The 22,057-nt window shown below is 37.0% G+C and overlaps 1 protein-coding gene across 1 annotated transcript; it reads right to left on the bottom strand.

The window, feature by feature from the left end:
- Positions 1 to 16,305: 16,305 nt before the first annotated feature.
- On the bottom strand, positions 16,306 to 21,187 carry barhl1b (BarH-like homeobox 1b; the record flags this gene model as incomplete). The annotated part of the gene is made up of 3 exons (XM_083564303.1): positions 16,306 to 16,621; positions 18,270 to 18,492; positions 20,692 to 21,187. The coding sequence occupies 3 exons, from the start codon at positions 21,185 to 21,187 to the stop codon at positions 16,306 to 16,308; spliced, it is 1,035 nt and encodes a 344-aa protein (XP_083420429.1).
- Between the last annotated feature and the right edge of the window lie 870 nt (positions 21,188 to 22,057).

Below are 22,057 nucleotides of genomic sequence, written 5' to 3'. Positions count from 1 at the left end.
ACATGTAATGTGAAATTTCTGATGTTAAAAAAAAGACCCCCCCAGATCCTTTTTTTATTATGTAGTTCATTTTTGATAGATGTGTTTTAAATCCACGATGGGTTTGATGCTTAAAGTCTTATTTGGAGCAATGTTGGTGCAAATGAATAAAACTGTGATTAATGCCCAAGAATTTATGTTGTTTTATTTATGTTGCTATATTGCTCTAATTGAGAGGGGCTCTAGCAGAAAAAAATGTGCAAGCGAGGACTGGAAACAAAGGGTTACGTTTGGAAAAAGTGGAAAAAGTATGGTGTGTGTTAAGGCAGCGAATTAGCGCTGCTAAGCAGCGAAAAAGAAAAGACATTAAAACTAACCCATCAAACCATGCATGACTGGAACTTCATTTATTTCATGCAACACATACATACTGTATATACAGTATCTCACAAAGTGATTGCATCCCTCACGTTTCAGCAAACATTTTATCATATGTCCTCAAGGGACAAAACTAGATGAATAAGATTTTGATATACTTTTGTGTAGTCAATATGCAGCTTGTATAGCAGTACAGATTTACTGTGCTTTAAAAATAACTCATAACAGCCATTATTGCCTAAATAACTGGCAACAAAAGTGAGTACACCCTTAAGTGTCCTAGCTGTGTCCATAGTGTCAACATTTAGTGTGAGCACCATTGTTATGTAGCACTATGCTCATGGAATTCACCAGAGCTGCACAGGTTGTTGCTGGGATCCTCTTCCAATCCTTCATAATGACATCACAGAGCTGCTGGATGTTAGTCACATGGTGCTTTTTTATCTTCAACTTGATGATGCTCCACAGTTGCTCAACAGGGTTTAGGTTTGATGTCAATATGTGGAAAAAAGATACTACAATAAGAACTTCAAAAGTTTTCAAAAGTAGAGGGCATTCAAAAGTTTGACATGAGGTTCTTTTATTAATAAACGTTTTACTTATTTTATGATTTGATTTATGATAACAATTTGTACTATTGTTTAGGTGTATGTCTTAAAACTAGGACTGATGCTATACAATTTACTATACAATCCTTGAGGAAAATGACTTCCTGTATACTGAAAAGGAATGAAGAGTCATGTAGATGATGATAAGCTTGCCACTAGATCCATCTGCATCAGTACTGAGCTTGCACCTGCTGCTTACACTGGCAACATAGGCAGCATAGACACACTGCGTTCAGTGAGTACCTGAACATGTGCATGAACATGCTTCTAGACTCATTCAGGATGAGTGGATGTCTCGGTAACCTAAGAAACAAGAGAGATAAAGTTGTGGTTGACAGATGTGGGAATTGACATTGGAGAGGACCCTACTCTCCTTTCTGTCTTTGTTGCATCACAATAACAAACAATTACTGGGGGTTTAATCCACATCAAACGTGTTTGTGTGAGTATGTGTGTGTATTCTTTTATTCTTGTTTTTATGATTTACTGCACAGTTTCCTTTTTAAGCGTTGTCTCCACAAAACTATCTGTCCACATCTCTCTGTCTCCTCTTTGGTCTCCTCTATCTATTCTCTTTGATTGATTAATAGCACAATAACAGCCTCTTCTTCAGGCTCTTCACTGAGCCGAACTCTGTCTCACTTGTCCCTTTTATCACATCATACATTCATTTTCAAAAGAGGCTAAACATAGAGCCATCAATCCTGTTTTTTTTTTTACTACTTAGTTTAAACTTGCAGATTAATTTTTCATATTTTTTTATCAGCGTTTTTTCCTCATTTCGGTGATTTTTTCGTTTTAAATGTCACATTAAAATCTCCAGTAGTATGCAATATTGCACACTAAAAAATTATATTACATTAGAATTAAGTATCGGTTAGAAAAGGATTAGTGCAAGCACAGGAAAGAGCCAATGTGCATCAATGTAATGTTGTAAAAGACTGAAATCACAGAGGAGCTTAGAGAAATGTAAATGTTGCTCTGAATCCCAACTGAGCAAAGCCAAGGAAACATTTTCTGAGGCATCATGAGGAAGAAACCTAAAGGAAGAAATGGGAACCTGTCTTTTTCCGGGGACTTGGATTATAAATCATTATATGAGTGTAAAAGAGCAAAAACAAATATAATGATGTGTATTGAGAAGATTATCAGCTGAAGCCCTGCTTATTGAATTGTAGCAGAAGTGCTTAGGGGCAAATCTACAGTGTCCCTCAAGTGAATTGTGGGAAAAGTGGATATTTGGGTATAAACAGTATCTTGGAAGTGTTCATCTTTAGGGTGTCTTTGTAAAACCATCAACAGTAGCAGGACAGAAAGCTCCATGTCAAAAAAGTACCAGGTCAGTCTGGAGTGTGTGAGGATCTGGAATAGCATCACACCAGTCAACAGAGAGAAGAGAGAGAGAGAGAGAGAGAGAGAGAGAGAGAGAGAGAGAGAGAGAGAGAGAGAGAGAGAGAGAAAGAGAGAGAGAGAGAGAGAAAGATGATTAGGTATACTATAATCCTACAGTGGTTCAAAAGTGTGTATATTGCCATCAGAGTGCAATGTACTTGTGCTGCTGTGTTTTTTTTTGTCATGATTATTGTTACTGTAAGTGTTGTGGCTATAATTGTTGTTGTATTATGTCTGTTTTCTAGTTTCTTTTAATTGTTGTATTTGTTTGGGTTGCTCTTGTTGCTGGTTGTTTTTGTGGCGTTATTGTTGCCATTATAGCTGTTGTTTTTTGCAATTGTTTATGTTGCTCTCGTTAGTTCTGTTGCGGTTGCTTTTGCTACTAGTATAGCTGTAGCTGTTGTGTTTTTGCGTTTTTTTATTTTTTTTACGTAATTTATAATTGTGCAATACTTTGTCAAAATAAAGAAATACTTCACAATAGGGAAGCTAAGGAAAATTTTTTATCTGCAATTTTTTTTTTTTTTTTTTTTTGTGCATTGGTGATGTTCTAAACTTGCATTTCACAGTGTGATCCTGATTTGATAATGCCATTCACCATTTCTCCATTAATGTAAAAACAACTTTGGGAAATGTGCTTGTGTTTGTATTGCCCTTTTCTGAGACAGATTCTGTAGCAAGTCTAGAGTCAGAATCTCAGCCTGTGCCTCTTTCATCTTTTTTTTCTTCTGGAGGTGTGTGAGGGGTTCTTGTTTCATGTCATGTCTTATGCCGGAGTCTGTGAGACTCCAAAGGAACTTTCACCTGTGTGAGCGCAGCTCTGTGAACCTATCAACCTGCAGAGTGCTTTGTGCAGACAGGCGCGAAGCAGACTGCGCCCAAAGCACACGTCACACCCTGTTAGGAGATGCCTAACACACTAAAGAGGTTAAACTGTTGCATTTGGCAAAGGCAATTTTATTGATAACTGTTTGAAGCCTATTCCCCCCTCCAGTATATCTCTAGGTCTTATGTGGTATCAGGCTTCTCCGTCTTTATTCCACTTTTCACTCTCAACAGACTTCAAATATAGGAAGGCTCTCGTTCTGCCTGGATGCTGCGAGCGCACATCCTTCTCCTTTTGCTTGCTGCCTCAGCTGGAAAAAAAAAAAAGAAACCAGCACTCTGATCTGCCACACAGTCTTCTACAACCTCACATCTCTTTGCTGTATGGAAATATTTATATTAGCACTTATCTCTGATGGAGAAATGTGAATTACTGCATTGCAAGCTAAAGCGTCGAGCTTTTATTTTTGCACTGCTGAAGCTGCACATTGCAAGTGAGATTTTGTGCAATGTGTTGTGGTTCGGAATGAGAAGTGTGACGGCGGTGTTGCTGTTAGCTCCACCTGCTACCTCTTTGTTGACTTGGCCATGTTTCTTTCTCTTTTCTCTTTACCACATGCCTCGTTTACTTCCCCAGCTCACTCTCCAACATCCGCTTGTTAGCCCCATGTCTTTGCCCTGCCTGCAAATCACAGCTCACTCTGACAACAGCTTGGTCAGCCATAAGGGTCCTCCGAGGCAGGAAGTTAAAGGTAAAAATCCCTTGATGCTGAGTGCCCACTTCTTCCACACCTGTAGCTAATTAGGTGCTCCTTAACCCAACTCAGTACCATTAACTGTAGCTGTGCTCTCGGCACAAAAACGATTAACATCATTATCTGGGATTGTGACACTCTACTTAGTAAGAGCACCACATGCCTCTTGAGAATTTCTTCCCCAATCCCTATACTACTACAAATCCACTCAATAAAATAAAGCAACCTTCCCACACGGCATTACAAAGACTCTGCTAATCAATATTGCAATCGAGCCATATCCTCCTTTCTGTTTGTGTGGCACAAACATAATAATCCTGATTGACTCACTCGATATACAGAGCATTATTATTTGTCACACCTTTTTATGGTGTACAGTTTCAGCCAGTGTTCCTTAAGTTATGTATATTCCTGAATATATTTCTGTGTACATACATGAATACATACATACTCATAAATAAATACAATATATTGTGCCTTTGTGTATGAGGAATATTCTATAGTCCTCATTACATTATTAGGTTTTATATAAAGTGTAATAGTTGCTGGTGTTGCTGTTACATATAAGCAGTCTGACAACGAACAAACAAATAAACATATGAATGTACAGGAACGTTTCACACTACTTGGCAACCCTTCTTGTCACATTAACAAAACAAAAAAAACATTAAAGTCACGAATACATTTCAAGTCGCTCTTTTTTATTTCCTTTTTACTTGAGCAACTGGAAGATTCTGAGCAATAAAGAATAAAAAAAACAGGTTACTAACAGGATATTAAATAATGAAGATCAGTTAAAACATACAGGTTATTATCAGTATCTCATCAAAAAATCTGGAAAATTGTGTTTTATATATATGTACATAACATGTTATATTGTATTTGTAAAAAATGTGTGTGTGTGTGTGTGTGTGTGCTTATGCTGGCTTTTCAAGTAAAACACAGTTGTACATTTGGATTTAGATATTTGTGTGTATACACACTTTATACGTTGTTTACATTGTTTAATTACTCATAATAACGGGGAAAAAATAGGACTCTACTGTGGTATGGTTGTCCTGAACAGCTCGTGTAGTATTCCAGAAACTACTGTACTACTGTATACTATTTTTTTTTTCTTTCACACAACAGTCTCTTGAGTTGACACAGTATGGTGTGGAAAGAAAAACATCAGTGAGTGGCAGTTCTGTGGAAAGAAACATGGCCAGACTGGTTCCAGCTGACAGGAAGGCTATGGTAACTTTAATAAACACTCTTTACAACAGCACTGTGCAGAAAAGCATTTCAGAATGCACATCACATCGAAGGTTGAGGTGGATGGGCTACTACAGTTCATGTCAGAACAGGAAGCTGAGGCTATGATGGGCACCGGTTAACCAAAGACCAATGATATATGAGTTTATTTTGTTTCCTTAAATCTACACTGTAAAAACACACTGAAGCACCAATTAGTTAAAGATCTATATTTATATGACTGACACCTACACCTTTTTTTAAAGCTTTATTATATTATTATAATGATGTGATTAATCCATTTTGAAAAGTGTGCATCGGTGTTCAAGTTTGTATGGCGATGTATCTTTTTGAATAGATCTGCATCCGTTAAAAAAAACGATTTATTTATATATAATTAATAGTAGATTTTTATTATTTAAGAAGTGACCAATAATTTATGACCACGATTTTATATGAAGATTGATTTCTCCTTGCTAAACTGTTACTCAGGCGTGTTCTCTCGGCACCACTGCTGCTTTGTGAATATGACATAACACAATCCTACAGAGACTCTGGCGTGTCCTGAGATTTGCATAGAATATAAAATAACATGGCAGAGGTAGAGCTGCATCTTCCTGGAGACAGAAGAGAAAAAGCAAGTCTGATTTCATTTCCTCTTTCTTTTTTGCACATCAAAGGCCTGTTTGTGAAAGGGCCATGAGTTGGAAGTCAGAAGGTACTTAAGTAAATTTATTTGTTGTCTGAACCAAAGAAATAAAAGCGAACTATCTGAAACCACACTGAATTCAACAGCATTATTTTTTTTTTCCGGATCAGAGATGCACATCCCTAAAATGTATATATAATATATAGCGTATAATTAATGGAACAGTAATAATAAGCAAATCAAATGACAGACCAGCAATGGATTTCTGCTTCACCTTATAAAAGATTCATCTCCTGGAGCTGTGTACATGATATACATGGTTTTCAGTGGTAATATCTACATGCGCTGTATCCAAACAGCACAAGCACTAACTCAGAACGCAGAGAGCAGCAAGTCTCAATGAGTATCTTCCCCATGGGCTTTCCTAAGGAATGCCAACAGCAGCCTGACTAATGGCGAGAGGAAATACACCAAACATCTTCATCACAACATCTATGATAGCAGAGCTCATCCCGAGGAAATAAAACGCTAACTATCTTGCTAGTGCTAGTAAGTTATAGGGCAGCAAATGCATGAATTCGAAATGTAAGGCAAGAAAAGACCACTGAGTATAACTCAATTCTTGTGTCTGATATCCTTACATATAATCGGACTTCAGCCATAGGGAGCGGCGGTTGACACTTCAGATTCTGCAGCAAACTCCCAGGAGTGTGTATGTCTGCTTTTTCCTCCTCCTAATGCTACGCGTGGCCTGTCACACTGGAGCATGAAAACAAATAATAACCTGGTGTCCATCCCCTCCCTTTGCCCCTTGTGCCTTCATACACCCCATCACACACTCTTGCCTCGCTTCACACAGGCGAGCTTTAAAAATACATGTATACTGCTCCTCATCCTTTATTCATTCTTACTCTCTCCTTTATGTTTATGAGGCTCTGGGGCTCCCAAGGTCCACGCCGCTGGCCCAGGGGAGTTCAGAGAGGCTCCAGAAAGTTCCTGTTTTTCAAATCTAATTCACTATAAATGAGCCCCCAAAACATGGTGTGCTGCCATACATACCTGCGGACTGGACACTAGGATCATTACTGCACTGGCCCCTGGATGGAGGTTAAGGTTAGACCAAAATACATGGCAGATTTTTTTTTTCTTTTTTATTTCTTTTCAATGTTGTAATTAAGAACAATGTGAATGCATTCATATGATAGACAAAGTCATACCAAAGATCATATAGCGTAATATAGGCTAAAATTTACTACTACTACTGCTGCTGCTAATAAAACTTTAAATGCATTTACTAAAATAACATAGTAATGGTATTGCATTTATTGTTGTTATTAATTTCATCATTCTACCATTAAAATATGATTATTATTATTATTATTATTATTATTATTAGTAGTAGTAGTAGTAGTAGTAGTAGTAGTAGTAGTAGTAGTATTATGCATCTAGACACCACCATATCCCAGCCAGTGGGGGTCAGTGTAGAGCATGAGGGTAACACATACACATTGCTTTACCCCTTGTGATGGTCATCAGTTAATGTGTGTGTGTGTGTGTGTGTGTGTGTGTGTGTGTGTGTGTGTGTGTGTGTGTGTGTGTGTGTGTGTGTGTGTGTGTGTGTGGCTGTGTCTGCTCTTCTCTTTAAATGTGAATATTCCCAGAGGAGTGTGTCTCCTACTTATCCATGTTACCATGCAGTCTGCATTTGTGTGTGTGTGTGTGTGTGTGTGTGTGTGTGTGTGTGTGTGTGTGTGTGTGTGTGTGTGTGTGTGTGTGTGTGTGTGTGTGTGTATGCGTACTAGACGGTAACCAGGGACTAAGAATAACCACTGAGCCCTCCCACATCCCACACGTATTGATTAGATAATCACCCTGTCACCTATTACACATATCTTTTACATGGTCCCTGCTGAGAGAAACACGGACGATATTGCTGACTGGAGGAAATCTTCACACCGGATCCTTTCATGTCCGCTATCAAGCTTGTTCTTTGTGTCCATACTCCCACTGTTCTCTCACTCTATCTCTTTCCTCATCCCTCTCTAAGGACCAGGAGAGGAACATTTTCATTATTTGCTGAGATTGGAATGTCAATCCCTTCTGCCCCTGTCTCCTGAAGTTTGAGATGCTTTTGGCTTTTATTGTGGATATAATTACCGGTTCTCTCCGCTACCCAACACCAAGGTTTTATACCCATCCTTTAGGCATGGATCAAGGTTTAAGATCTAGAACAGTGCACTGGGAACTACTTACAATCTCTTTCCATTGTTCTGCTCCTCCTCTCTCTTCAGTAAACACATCCATCTCATTGTGATTCTGATGATTGCTTCTCCTGAGTAGGCTGTTTACCTCACCATTTCGAACTGAACTCTTCATCTTCATGTAAATGTGAGTTGGAGAGGGACAGAGGACGGTGGATTGGCATGCTGTTGCTGTCCCGGCAACCTTGTCCCAGGGTCATAGGGGTCATGGCACTTCAGTGGGCATTCCTGACTCCGCTGTCTGTTGCCCAGTTCCTGTCCCAGTTATCCACAACTACTTTGGATACACATTTGGTTTTTAATGTTTCTTTTTTTTTTAATGGCCTGGGTTTTAATGGATAATAGAAGGTTGAATGGTTGAAACAACAGCTTGTTCACAATGCGGTTACAAATATTTTATATTATTATTATTATTATTATTATTATTATTATTATTATTATTATTATTATCATTATTATTATTATTTAATGGCTTATTTAATTTTTTTTATTAAAAATATATCTTTTACTTTAAACCCATATTCCAATCTGTATATAAAAATAATAATAATAATAAATTACTTTTATATGGATAATATTATCCCTAACTTTTTTTTTTACACATTGAACTGTACTTTATTTTTTATTCTACATTTCTATTTTCCTCTATAGAGGAAGCTTTATTAGTGGGAAAATGTCTCAGGAGACTTAAACCAGACTCCTCCATAACAATGCAAATTGGACTTTGATCGAGTCTTTAATTCCATCCGACTGCTGTTTTGTTGGTCTTTTTTTTTATTATTTGGTCTTTTATTCTGAGTCAATGAGCTTTAATGAGAGCCCCTGATCCTACGCCTCTCTGCTCTGTGGTCGTGTTTGGTGTTTTGCCGGGAGCTTAGCGTCGCTCTGGCCGCACTTCATTAACCCTGAGCCGGGCACAATCCGCCCTGAGAACCGCGGGGATTTACTGCTGTCCTTTCACATGCAAAAGAACAATCTCTCAGAGCCTTTTAACAAGAGCAAGGAGAGGGGCTTTTCTCCGCAATCAGCTGCGCACTTCGCAAGAATAACCCCTTTTCATTAATGCTGAGGAGGTGTTTGCCTTTCTGGGGAAGGAGCATGGGTCCGTGTGATTGTGATGATTTTCCAAATGTGCTTCAGCAACCGGTTTGCTCGTCATTAATTTATGAAAATACGATATATATTTTAGATCTCAGATTTCTAAAATCAATGTTCAATATCACCTTAAAATTTTTTCCACCATTCATAATCTCGGCTTAGTTTTATTAACATGAAGTACATCTGAACCATGACTTAGAGTTCTTTAAGTATTCTTTGTGTATAATAATAATAACAATGATAATAATAACAATAATAATAATAATAATAACAATAACAATAACAATAACAATAATAATTATTATATTATTGTTATTATATATATATATATATATATATATATATATATATATATATATATATATATATATATATATATATATATATATATATATATATATATATATATATAATAAAAATATAATAATAATAATAATATTACTATTAATATTATTCATTCAGCTTCCTGTATGTTTTAGATGTAACCCTCTTTTCTAACAAAGATATATAATCACTTGATACACGTGTGAATTTGTGATTTTCGCGTGATCATAGTGCAGCTGTGCTTTTATTATTATTATTATTATTATTATTATTATTATTATTATTATTATTATTATTATTATTTTAGACTTTATTTGTTCATTTCAGCAGGCTATTGACATATAGTTTTTCAGATGTTCATGCTTTCTCACATGATGTCATGTGTTCACTCATGGTTTGACATTTTGTGATCACACTCATAATCAAGTGTGAAAAACGTTATTTCAAGTGTGTGTGTTTTTTCCCCCCGTAAATAAAAAGAGGGACAAATAAACGTTATTAGTTTGACATTATTATTATTATTTATTTATTTTTATTGTATTTATTTTCCCAGAAAATAGGAATATTGAAATTGTTTAGTCTTTGGAATTAGATCGACTACAACCCACATTGAGATTGTTTTATTACAAAAAGTTGTAATTAAAAGATCTGGGAAGACCTTTGTGTCTTACTGTTGAAAGAATGCATCTCCAGAAACTTTCGTGCAAAAACATCATTTTACTAAAGAATTTAAGATGTTATTGGTTTCTTGAAACAATGTGTTAAAACTGTTGCTTATTCTAAAACAAATGAAATATAATGAAACTCCCCCTAACCTGAGATTCTTAAAAATCATCATACACCTCAACTAAATTACTTTTAAAGAAGAAACAAGTGTTTCTTTCGAAATAAATAATTAGCCAAAATAGACGTTAGCAAATAGCTTAACGATCAGTGCTTATGCTAATTCTGTCTATGTGTTTTTTGTGGGGTCTTAACATAAAAGCACCACATAAATGCTTCCTAAATATATTTTGTATGAGGTTCAAATTTGGTAAAGACCTCAAAATGAAGCTGGGTCACCAGTGTTGACAGATTTTCAGCCATCTTTAAGACCGCCTTGTCTTTGTTGGGCCAATTTTTGGCAGGGTTGTTGGCAACATAGCAACGCAAGATAGAGCCTGGGCCAACGTCAGTTTAGTACCTGCGTAGAAAAGTGTTTGACTAAGCAACTTATTTAGCAATTTAAATAATAGTTTATGTTGTTAAAGTGATGGAAATTGTATTGTAAAGCCTATATTTGAAAATGTCGATCATGTTAGCGTAGCAGCTCCAGCAGTAAAGATCGGTGCACTATGGAAGCCACAATAATGTTATGATTAGATTTGATTTTGACTAGAAGCAAATGAGAACTGTGGTACAAAAGAAATAGCTAACAACAAGAACTGAGCTGAACTGAACTGAACTGAACTCTCACACACACACACACACACACACACACACACACACACACACACAACTGTGTGACTGATCAGTACAACCCGGACACAACACACACACATACACACTTCGCACACCCATGATTCAGCACCACTCACACTACATCACTTCATTACTATAAATTGTTTACGTTTTTGCACAATATTCTGTTTACTTTTTTGCTACTATTCACTTTATTTTGTTACGAAAGGTTTACTGGCTGAGCTATTTTGTGTTTTGTGCATTGTCTTGCACTGTCTTGTGTTGTCTTTGCATTGTCCTGTGTTGTCTTGCACTGTCTTGCATTGTCTTGCACTGTCCTGTATTTACTTGCACTGTCTTGTGTTGTCTTGCACTGACTTGTGTTTTCTTTGCACTGTCTTGTGTTGTCTTTGCACTGTCTTGTGTGGTCTTTGCACTGTCCTGTGTTGTCTTGCACTGTCTTGTATTGTCTTTGCACTGTCTTGTGTTGTCTTTGCACTGTCCTGTGTTGTCTTTGCATTGTCCTGTGTTGTCTTGCACTGTCTTGCATTGTCTTGCACTGTCTTGTATTTATTTGCACTGTCTTGTGTTGTCTTTGCACTGTCCTGTGTTGTCTTTGCACTGTTTGCACCAGGTTGCACACGTGCACTTTATGTGGCGAGGACACTTACTAGTCCTTGACCCTGTGTTTTCCTTTTTCTGTGATTGTTGCTTTATGTTGTTGTAGCAGCAGGGTTCTGGAGGAACGTTGTTTCATTTCAAAGTGTACTGCATCAGCTATATATGGTTGAAATGACAATAAAAGCTTCTTGACTTGAGCTGATGAACACGCCGAGCACTTGAACGCAGCATAATTTAGCACTGTGGGATTTCTCTCCTGAAGCCGCTCTGACATGTGCGATACGAGAAAAAAAACCCGTTATCGACTTTCAATTAAAAGCCATTACAGACTTTTGTCTAATCGTTAATGTCCCATTCAGAGAGTGAACCCCCACTGAAACGCTGAAACTCCTGTAGCGAGTGATCTTTGGCCTGGTTTAGAGCGAGTCCAGGCCGCCGCTCAGCAGATGTCCCGTCGGCCGGTGACCAGCTGTTGGAGTCGGTTGGCAGAGGAGCAGACAACCGACACACTCTGAAGGGAGAAAAAAAAAGTAAGGTGGGGGTGGAAACAATCCATTTTCCAAATGGGATCATTTAGGGCACTTAAACAATTACACACTTTGGTGAACATTAATATTTCACGTATCGCATATTGTTTATGGACACGCCGAATGAAAACACTGAAGCGCGGTGGCGCAACAAAACCCCATAACCGGACACTTGTCACAGTTCTATACAATAGACAATGTGTGTGTGTGTGTGTGTGTGTGTGTGAGAGAGAGAGAGAGAGAGAGAGAGAGAGAGAGAGAGCGAGAGAGAGAGAGAGAGAGAGAGAGAGAGTGTGTGTGTTTGTGTGTGTGTGTGTGTGTGTGTAGTGTGTGTTCACTACATTTGCCTAACAAATCATTTACAGAAAGTTTCACATAGTCACAATGTCATGATTCACGTGAATTTTCACGTGTCTTTGCAATGTTTAACACAGCTTTCACGTGTCATTTAAAATGTATCATTTGTGTTTTCGGTGATTTCTTTATTTTCACGTTACGTTCCCTCCTCGTTGGCTTCTGAAAACATGTTTAGGGAAACGTGAATATCTTTTTCACGTGAAAGACGCCTCATTTAGAACACGCAAAAAAAAGAATACATCCCAGGTCGATTGCATGTGATTGCAACGTTGTTCTTGATATAGGCAGAGTGTGTGTGTGTGTGTGTGTGTGTGTGTGTGTGTGTGTGTGTGTGTGTGTGTGTGAGAGAGAGAGAGAGAGAGAGAGAGAGAGAGAGAGAGAGAGTGTGTGTGTGTGTGTGTGTGTGTGTGTGTGTGTGTGTAAGAGAGAGAGAGAGAGAGAGAGAGAGAGAGTGTGTGTGTGTGTGTGTGTGTGAGAGAGAGAGAGAGAGAGAGAGAGAGAGAGAGAGAGAGTGTGTGTGTGTGTGTGTGTGTGTGTGTGTGTGTGTGTTCACTTTTTCACTACATTTGCCTAACAAATCCTTTACAGAAAGTTTCACATAGGAAAAATGTCATAATTCACGTGAATTTACACGTGTCTTTGCAACGTTTAACACAGCTGTCACGTGTCATTTAATAAGTATCGTTTGTGTTGTGTTACGTTCCCTCGACTTTGGCTTCTGAAAACATGTTTAGGTAAACGTGATTTTTTTTTTTCACGTGAAAGACGCCTTATTTAGAACACGCATTTTCTTAAAAGAAAATTAAAGAAAGAAAGAAAAAAAAAAGAATACATCCCAGGTTGATTGCATGCGATTGCAACGTTGTTCTCGCTATAGGCAGCGTGTGTGTGTGTGTGTGTGTGTGTGTGTGTGTGTGTGTGTGTGTGTGTGTGTGTGTGTGTGTGTGTGTGTGTGTGTGTGTGTGTGTGTGTTTGTCCATTACAATACTGCGCCAGTTTGTAATCCATTTCTCGTTTTTTCCAGGCGCAATCTGGATCAACACTCCACACGTCGCTCACACGTGATATTCCCGGTGTGTGATTAAAGTGATATTTGTGCTATAATCTATTAATAAGAGATGGTCTTCTCCAGAATGAAGTTTCTCCGCGAGAGTTTGGATGTGTAAAGCCTCTGCAGGCGTCTTTCAAAGGTTAAAGTTTCCTCCGGCTGAGACTCTTATTAACCTTTTTTTTCTCCTCTTTTTTTTGGAGAAGGTTTGACAAATTAAATCCACGATGCTAAACAAATAGTGCAGCCTGTGAGCAAAGTGTCTGACAGTCGTGTTGAAATTTATTCAAACACACATTTTTTTCCACTAATAGATTTTCCCAAGTGTATAATTTTGTGAAATGACACACAGATTATTTACTTTTTGGGTTTTTTGTTATTGTGGAAGAAATGATTAAAATAGTTGACATTTCCAGTTGGTAAACATATATCCATAAATGATATAGAATTATATATAAAGCATATTTTTTTTTTAGTCTTTACTCGAATTCACTAAGCTATAGGACGAATCTTGAAATATTTATTTGTTTGTTATTTTTATGAACTTAATTGTTTTAATAATTTACACATATTGTCACAGCTGGAACATGTTTTAAACATATATCCATAAATGATATAGAATTATTCATAAAGCATATACTTTAGTGTATTTATCTTTTACTCGAATGCACCTAAAGGACCCTTCTTTCTTTCTTTCTTTCTTTCTTTCTTTCTTTCTTTCTTTCTTTCTTTCTTTCTTTCTTTCTTTCTCATTCACTTTTTTAAGTAATGTGCCAATATTTTCATGCTCATAACATACATAACATTGGCTGCTGGATCAATTTTCATGGTGTGTGTGTGTGTGTGTGTGTGTGTGTGTGTGTGTGTGTGTGTGTATTTCAGATTCCCAGTTATCTGCTTGTGAGATAAGCCAATTAATTAAGAGTAATCATAACTGCAGGAGCATCCAATTAATGAAGAAATCATTCAGTTAATGAAGATCAACCAAGGGTGATCTTACAGTGTTAAACCTTCTGATTCTTCTTCAATTTACTCTGTAATAAAATCAGCAAACATCTATGCCGAACGAGTCCTTAAATCAATTTCAACTCCAAAAGGATAAAAAAAAAAAAGAAAACATTATTGTGCCTGCTAATCAAATAATGTAGGATTTAATTAAACACGTCAAGCTAAAGGTTTGTTCACGTTCCACGTTTCCACATAATAGCATTTAGTGAAAGATCTTTATTTGCACATTTATAAAAGTAATTCTCCTTTTTCACCTCAGGCCTCCCAATCCCTGTGCATTCAGCAGCTATAAGAGGGTTTTTTTTTTTTTTTTCTTTTGTTTGTTTGTTTGTTTTTAACCCCAAAAAGTCATACCACTATTAGCACAAAAGGAGGAGGGCTAAAGACAAGAATCACTGCACAAATCAATATTCTCAATATACACCTTCACCAAAAAGAAAAAAAAAGAATAACAACGGCTCTATACAGAATTAATGCACAATATCTGCTCTAACACATCAGTTTCGGGTTAAAATAAAATGTAAATAAAAAAAAAACGAAATGAAATGAACAAAAAAATAAATAAACAGCTTATTTTTTAACGTGACATTCATCACAACTGGTGTTTGTAACGTGACATTTTGGGAGGATTTCACGTGTCACGAATGTTGTTTAATCCCAAACAGGTTTTAAACAGGGTTGCCAAATGAATCCATTCCACTCAATGTGGAGTGTTTTCTCATTTCTTTGGGTTGGAATCCGGGACGAGGTGTATTTAGTCTTGACATTGCGTTAATTTATAGGCTCATTAATTTGTCAATATTGAGTCAAGCGGAAACAGTGATACAATCTGGCAACCCAAGCTTAAGTATGGCAGCATTTAGGAGTTACTTCCATTTTATATGGCAAAATCGTTTTTTTTTTGTTTTTTTAATAGACCCCTGTTATTTTAATATCTAAAAGCACAAATGATTTAATCATTTCCACTACAGTACATTGTGTCTTTACATCTAGCCGCTGGGGGAGAAAAAAAAAAAAAACCAGAAAAGGATTGTTTCTTTTACTGGATTCAGATTTTTGTTTCTGTTGTAATCCATGAAATGTATTACATGAAGGCGTTTTCCTTTTTTTAAAGACGTGTTCTTGATCATCTTCGCCTTGAAGAAGACTTTAATAAGAATAAATAATATAGAAACCTATATGAAAACCTAGATTTGTTGTTCACCCAAGTGTTCATATTTACACGAATCTTATTTTTTATTTACGTAAATTTTTTTACAGCTAAAAAAAAACTTTAAAAAAAATTTATTCTCGATAATATCGATTTTTACACAGGGGCTATTACTACAATCATAACTAAATATATCACGGCCAATAATAATAATAATAATAATAATAATAATAATAGCCCATCATGTGGTTTGTCTCTTTTTTTTCTTATTATTGCGTCCTTCAGAAACATCTCCTTTCTCTGAACATAAATGATAACAAAGAATAATCCTATATAAATATATAAGTTAAATACAAAAAAGGGGGGGCATAAATAATTACATAAATTATGACTTATAACGTTAACAACATCATCAACTTAGAGTTTGCTTCTTCAGTTAAGAAGCATATATATTGGCTTTATGATATAATATATATTCTCCATCCTTTAGTCACCAGTAAGGTTGAAGTCCAGAGCTGCCAGGTGTGTGTTTGTGTGTGTGTTTGCGTGTGTGTGTCTTAATATAGGTATAGACCAAGTTAGACCTAGGTATATAAGTATAGACCAAGTTTCCAGTCTATGGTCTTAAAAGTAATGTCCGAGCCAGGGAAACTCATCGTGGTGGGGTGGGTCTGGGCAGTACCACACCCGGCAGTGGGAGAGGCGGAGGGGGCTCGTGTCCGCCCTGCAGCCCGTGCAGGAGAATCCGCGGTACAAGCGGAGGCCGCTGCAGCGCCGCAGGAGTAGGGGGAGGAGGAGCTCCGGCGCCCCGGCACAGGTAGGACAGCGCGGCCGCTCCGGGGTCGAGACCCGAGACCAAACCTTGCGGGTAGAAATACGGTGACGGAAACATTCTCTGGAGGGCAGAGTAGTTGCCGGCTTCTGCTAAGAGTTCGAGTCCCACAGCCGTCTGCCGCTTCCACTTCGTCCTTTTTAATAATCAGAAAAAAAGGAAATGGAACAAAACTTAAACAGGATCTAAAACGTGTCATCAATTACTACAGTACCATTGCCAAAGTGGTACCACCAAGAGGACATTTCTACCTGTAGGCTTTTACACCACATTGATTAAACCCTTGATGGCACGACCAAAGCCACATGGAATAGTACAGATTGGTTCCTTAGTAGATTTTAGAGAGTGTATAGTTATTGTATAATACAGATATATTTATAATGATCTGTACTGGTTTCATATTGAGTTCTTCAGCCTTGTTATTTTCGATATTCCAGTCTATTATGTATTCAAAACGCAGATTTTATCATTTTATTATTAACAATATTTATTGTTGTTTCTGGCTGTTAATAAGCTACAGGTACACATATTATTAGTGATATTTCTAATTAGAAATGCAAAGAAAAAAACCCAAGCTGTTATCATTCTTTTTAATCTGAGACCAAAGTGTATCATTTATATTCTTGATATAAGCGAATATTTTTATGAATAAAAAAAATGCAATAATTATTAAATAGATGATGAATAGCTGAGTAACCTAATAAAAATAATTAGAATATGAAAAAAATACAGAACACTGTTTTGTGGAATTTCCTTTATAAAATAAACTTATTTAACTAAATTACATACAGGCAGCACGTGGAAATACTTGTGTGTGCACCCAGTTTATATATTTATACAGGACTGCTTTTTAAATTACAGAATAGCAAGAAAAAAAAACATTTATAATTTTTGCTATTCACTTCAGAGTGACCTGTAAACACTAAATGCTAATACTACTAATACTAATAATAATAATTAATAATAAACACCGCCTATCTATCTATCTATCTATCTATCTATCTATCTATCTATCTATCTATCTATCTATCTATCTATCTATCTATCTATCTATCTATCTATCTACAAAAAAAATAATGATCACAAATTATAATTGTAAAGTAAAGAAATAAAGGGAAAAGACGTATTAAGTTACTGTGTTGGTTTACACCAATCTAATGATTGTAAAAAAAAAAAGCCACATTTGCAAGTAAATAATGAATAATTCATCATTACAATTGCCTAATTGTCTGTCTATTAGGTTGGATTTCTTAATAATGTATAACCATAAACCAATGTATAATTAATTCCTGAACGTATGCTGTTCCTGCATTGATTTTAATTATTATAACTGTGATTTAGCTAAACACAAACCAAAAATTAAAGACGAGAAAAAATTTTTTTTTTTTTTTTTTTTTTTTTTTTTTTTTGGTAATTTAAAAAATATATATTGTTTAAAACAAACTAATACAAATATCACGAACAATGTAGGTTATTTGAGTTAATCTGAATATGATTTTTGTATTTTTATAATTAAATAATTTTAGAAATCAATCTATCTATCTATCTATCTATCTATCTATCTATCTATCTATCTATCTATCTATCTATCTATCTATCTATCTATCTATCTATCTATCTATCTATCTATCTATCTAGAGTTAGGATTTGCCATTCAGGCTACAATATGTCTTAATTAGCACAGTTTTTCCAGGTGCACGAACTTTGCAGAATATTGTCACAGGTGTAAAGAAAATCGGAACCTCTGTAGTGCGATGTGACCCTGTTACCCAGCAGGTCCTCACCTCCTGTTCTGGTACCAGGTCTTCACCTGCGTGTCGGTGAGGTTGAGGGAGGCCGCGAGCTCCATGCGGTCCTGCACGCTCAAGTATTTCTGGCGTTCGAAGCTGCGCTCGAGTTGCGCGAGCTGGTGGTCGGTGAAGGCGGTGCGCGCTTTCCTCGGCTTCTTCAGTCGCACCTGGGGGCTGTCTCTGCTGCTGGATATCTCCCTGTCTCCTTCTTCTTTAACTGAGGGGAGAACAAATAATAGAGTGAAACTATAGTAGAGTTTTCCATGTGAGTGGAAAAAGGGGCATTTAAAATAATACAAATGTAGATTTTAGAAATAGAAACATAGTATGTATATATATATATATATATATATATATATATATATATATATATATATATATATATATATATATAGTAATAGTAACTGCTGGATAGAAAATGTGTCGCTAATGTAGCATCATTAATAAAGCATGGTGCATTTAGTTTGTGCATTTACTATGAAAACCTTTAAAACCATTCAAGACAAACAATTGAACCTTAAATACAAATCCTCTCAAGATGCACCGAAAGCACAGCATACTGACGCTGAGTGCACTTTTCATGATAACACACCAGCCACAAAATGCAATTTTTTTTAGAAAGAAAGAATGTCCTTGCATGCACAATATAAAAAAAAATATTTTTAACAAACAAATAATGCACTTTTGATAAAAAAAATGTAACGAAAGGGAATCTTAGCAACCAAAAATATAGTGAGAATGGTCTTGAACTAAGTTGATTAGGTTCACTGTAATGCTGTAATGCATGAACTAAGTGATATGCAAAAATACAACCGTAGTATTGACACATTTTGTGTGTATTTATCTGATCTTGAAAAAACATTCTAATCCGCATCCACTGCAACCCTGACCATCATGAAGCACTCGCTGAAAATGCATGGAAAAATAAGTTCTGATTTAATGTTAATTTTCTACCTTGTTTTTTACCTTTCAACCTAAAGAAACAAGAGACCCTTCTCTTTCTAAGCCCATATAGAGCAAGAGGGACACGGTACAGAGATCAGCGCGTCTCTGAAGGAGCACAATAATCCGGCTAATTGAGCCACATGGGGACGGAAAGCTTTCAGCCGAGACTCGGAGAGAAACTTCACACAGATCTATAAAGAGCTCACCGTTACAAATCTGATTAACACTGGGACAAATTACACCAAAAATCAGCTTTGAAATCAAAGCAGACGCGCGTACAGACACACACACACACACACACACACACACACACACACACACACACACACACACACACACACACACACACACACACACACACACACACATACACACACACACACAACACAGAGGCTTTGATACATAGAGCATTAATACTGAACCTTCTGATGTCGAAATTCAGGGTCCCTAATAACATAGGAAGTGTGTGTGTGTATGTGTGTGTGTGTGTGTGTGTGTGTGTGTGTGTGTGTGTGTGTGTGTGTGTGTGTGTGTGTGTGTGTGTGGTGTTCATTATATAGGTATAGCCATGTATCATGTATATAATACAATATATATTATTAATATATAATAATAATAGTAATAATGATGCTGATAATAACACTAACAATAATAATAATAATAATAATAATAATAATAATAATAATAATAATAATAATAATAATAATAGCACACTTAAGATGATGATGATGGTGATTAAGTTGGAGAAATAGTTTGAAAAATAAAAAGTGATCTAATCATTTTATCAAATCATTGTATTATTATTATTAATATTAATATTATTATTATTATTATTATTTATATTTGTATTATTAGTATTTGTTACTAAGGCAGCGGACAGGTGTGTTTTATCTCTTACTGGCTCACGGCAGTTTTCTTTCCTTTAATACTAATTGAACAAGAAAGTAAAAATGTTTGTATTATTAGTTTAGTTGTATTATTAGTTTATATAAAAGCAGTAATTATATCAAATTATGATATTAAATTTCGATAATATTCCGTTCTATGTTTTACGTTAGCAGTGTCACATGCGCCTTTAAAAAATGCAATTATTATTATTTGTATTTGTTTTACGCAGATTTTAATTTAAGCTCTTGCTTATTTGCAAAATAATAACTGCTGAATGTGCAAATAATAATAATAATAATAATAATAATAATAATAATAATAATAATAATAATAATAATAATAATAATAAAAATAATGACTTTTCTTCAAATTTGTGATTAAAAAAATAACTGAGCCACGGTACATTTTAAAACTCGAGACTTCTTTTTTCTTTTTCTTTTTTAAGAAAGCAGGAAATAAAATAAATTGCTTTAAACTTTTTCCTGGGTAAATTCGAATGTTTTTATTTTATTTCGAGTAAAGGAAAAGTTTGGTTGAAGTTTTCGTAGAAGTCTGAAGACGCACCAAAAAATTTACCCGTTACCTTTGTTATATTCTCCGTCCGAGGACGAGCTGCTATGGATTTTCTCGATGAACTCCTCGGCCACTTTAGACGCTAACCTGCTCGCCTCGTGCGTCGGTTGCCCGTTGCTGGAATAGGGCGCGCACGCGGCCAGCGGCTTGCAGTCGGCCAGGATGTCTCTGATCAGGAAGGACGAGGTGACTGTGCGCGGCTGGGGCGCGGCGGACACCGGGCCGTGGTGCGTGTGCGACGGCAGGGCGAGCGCGCGGCCCCGCCGCTGCTCGTGCGCCTCGCGCTCCTCGTCCTCCTCGCGCTCCTCTCGCCTCGGCGACGGCGGGCTCGAGCACACGCTCTCCGCGTCCGACGCGGCGCTGAACTCCGGTGGAGACCGGCATTCGCCCTCCAAGCCGACGTTACCCTTTGCGACCACCACCACCGGACTTCCGGGTCTGTGGGACAGAAGAGAGTCGATGCCAAAGCCGGAGCCGGAGCCCGAGCCGTGGGTGGACGCCTCCATTCAGGGGGGAAAAAATAGAGCGCTGCCTCCCGGGCCAGAGCTTTCAAAATCTCATTTGGGTTCGGCCAAGTTCGACTCACAAAAATGGCACGACAATCACAGCCTATCCAGTAGGAACATCCAACAGAGCTTCGGAGCTATTCATCCAATGTCTTGAGAAAGTTTCTTCTTTCTTCAGGACGGTAGAAGTTCTCCAGTTCTCCTTTTCTCTATGTCTCTTTCTCTTTTAACAACAAAAAAAAAAAAAGCCACGATGATACAAAAAAAAAACTAAATATATCAGCAATTTGTAAATGATTTTCCGAATCCTGATAAAACAATTAAAAAAATACTTCAACTATTTAAATTGTTTGTAAAATCATCCTGAAAGAAATCATCATGCAGAACCCCCGCGGTACCACGCGCTACTTTCAGGTAGTAAAGTGCAATTAGATGAAGGTGCAGTGAAGCTGAGACGAAGCTGAGTTTCAGCACCATGGACAGGAGCACCAACCCCGAGCTACGACCACAAACACACGCGAGGTGAAAATACCGCAGAAAATGTTCATCAGTTCCCTACAGAGGAAGTTGCAGTGGCGATCCTCACTGCTCAAAACCGGCCGATGCAAAATCGTTGGAGGGTGGAGACAGAGGAAAAGAGAGAGAGAGAGAGAGAGAGAGAGAGAGAGAGAGAGAGAGAGAGAGAGAGAGAGAGAGAGAAAAAGGATGCAGTTGGCGAAATAAGCACAGGTTAAATAGACTCATCGAATGCGCAAACCCGCACGACGGTGGGAAAAAAGGCCTTTTAAAATAAAGTTGTTGAAAAACTAAGGTGCTTTTACGAGTTTTTAAGGGCACCCCATGCACGTGAGTCCCCAGCGGCGCGATTCT

This window comes from Silurus aristotelis, assembly GCF_946808225.1.
Source record: "Silurus aristotelis genome assembly, chromosome: 16".
NCBI lineage: Eukaryota > Metazoa > Chordata > Actinopteri > Siluriformes > Siluridae > Silurus > Silurus aristotelis.
Note: the sequence above shows the minus strand (reverse complement) of the source record. Positions and strands in the feature narration are given on the sequence as shown.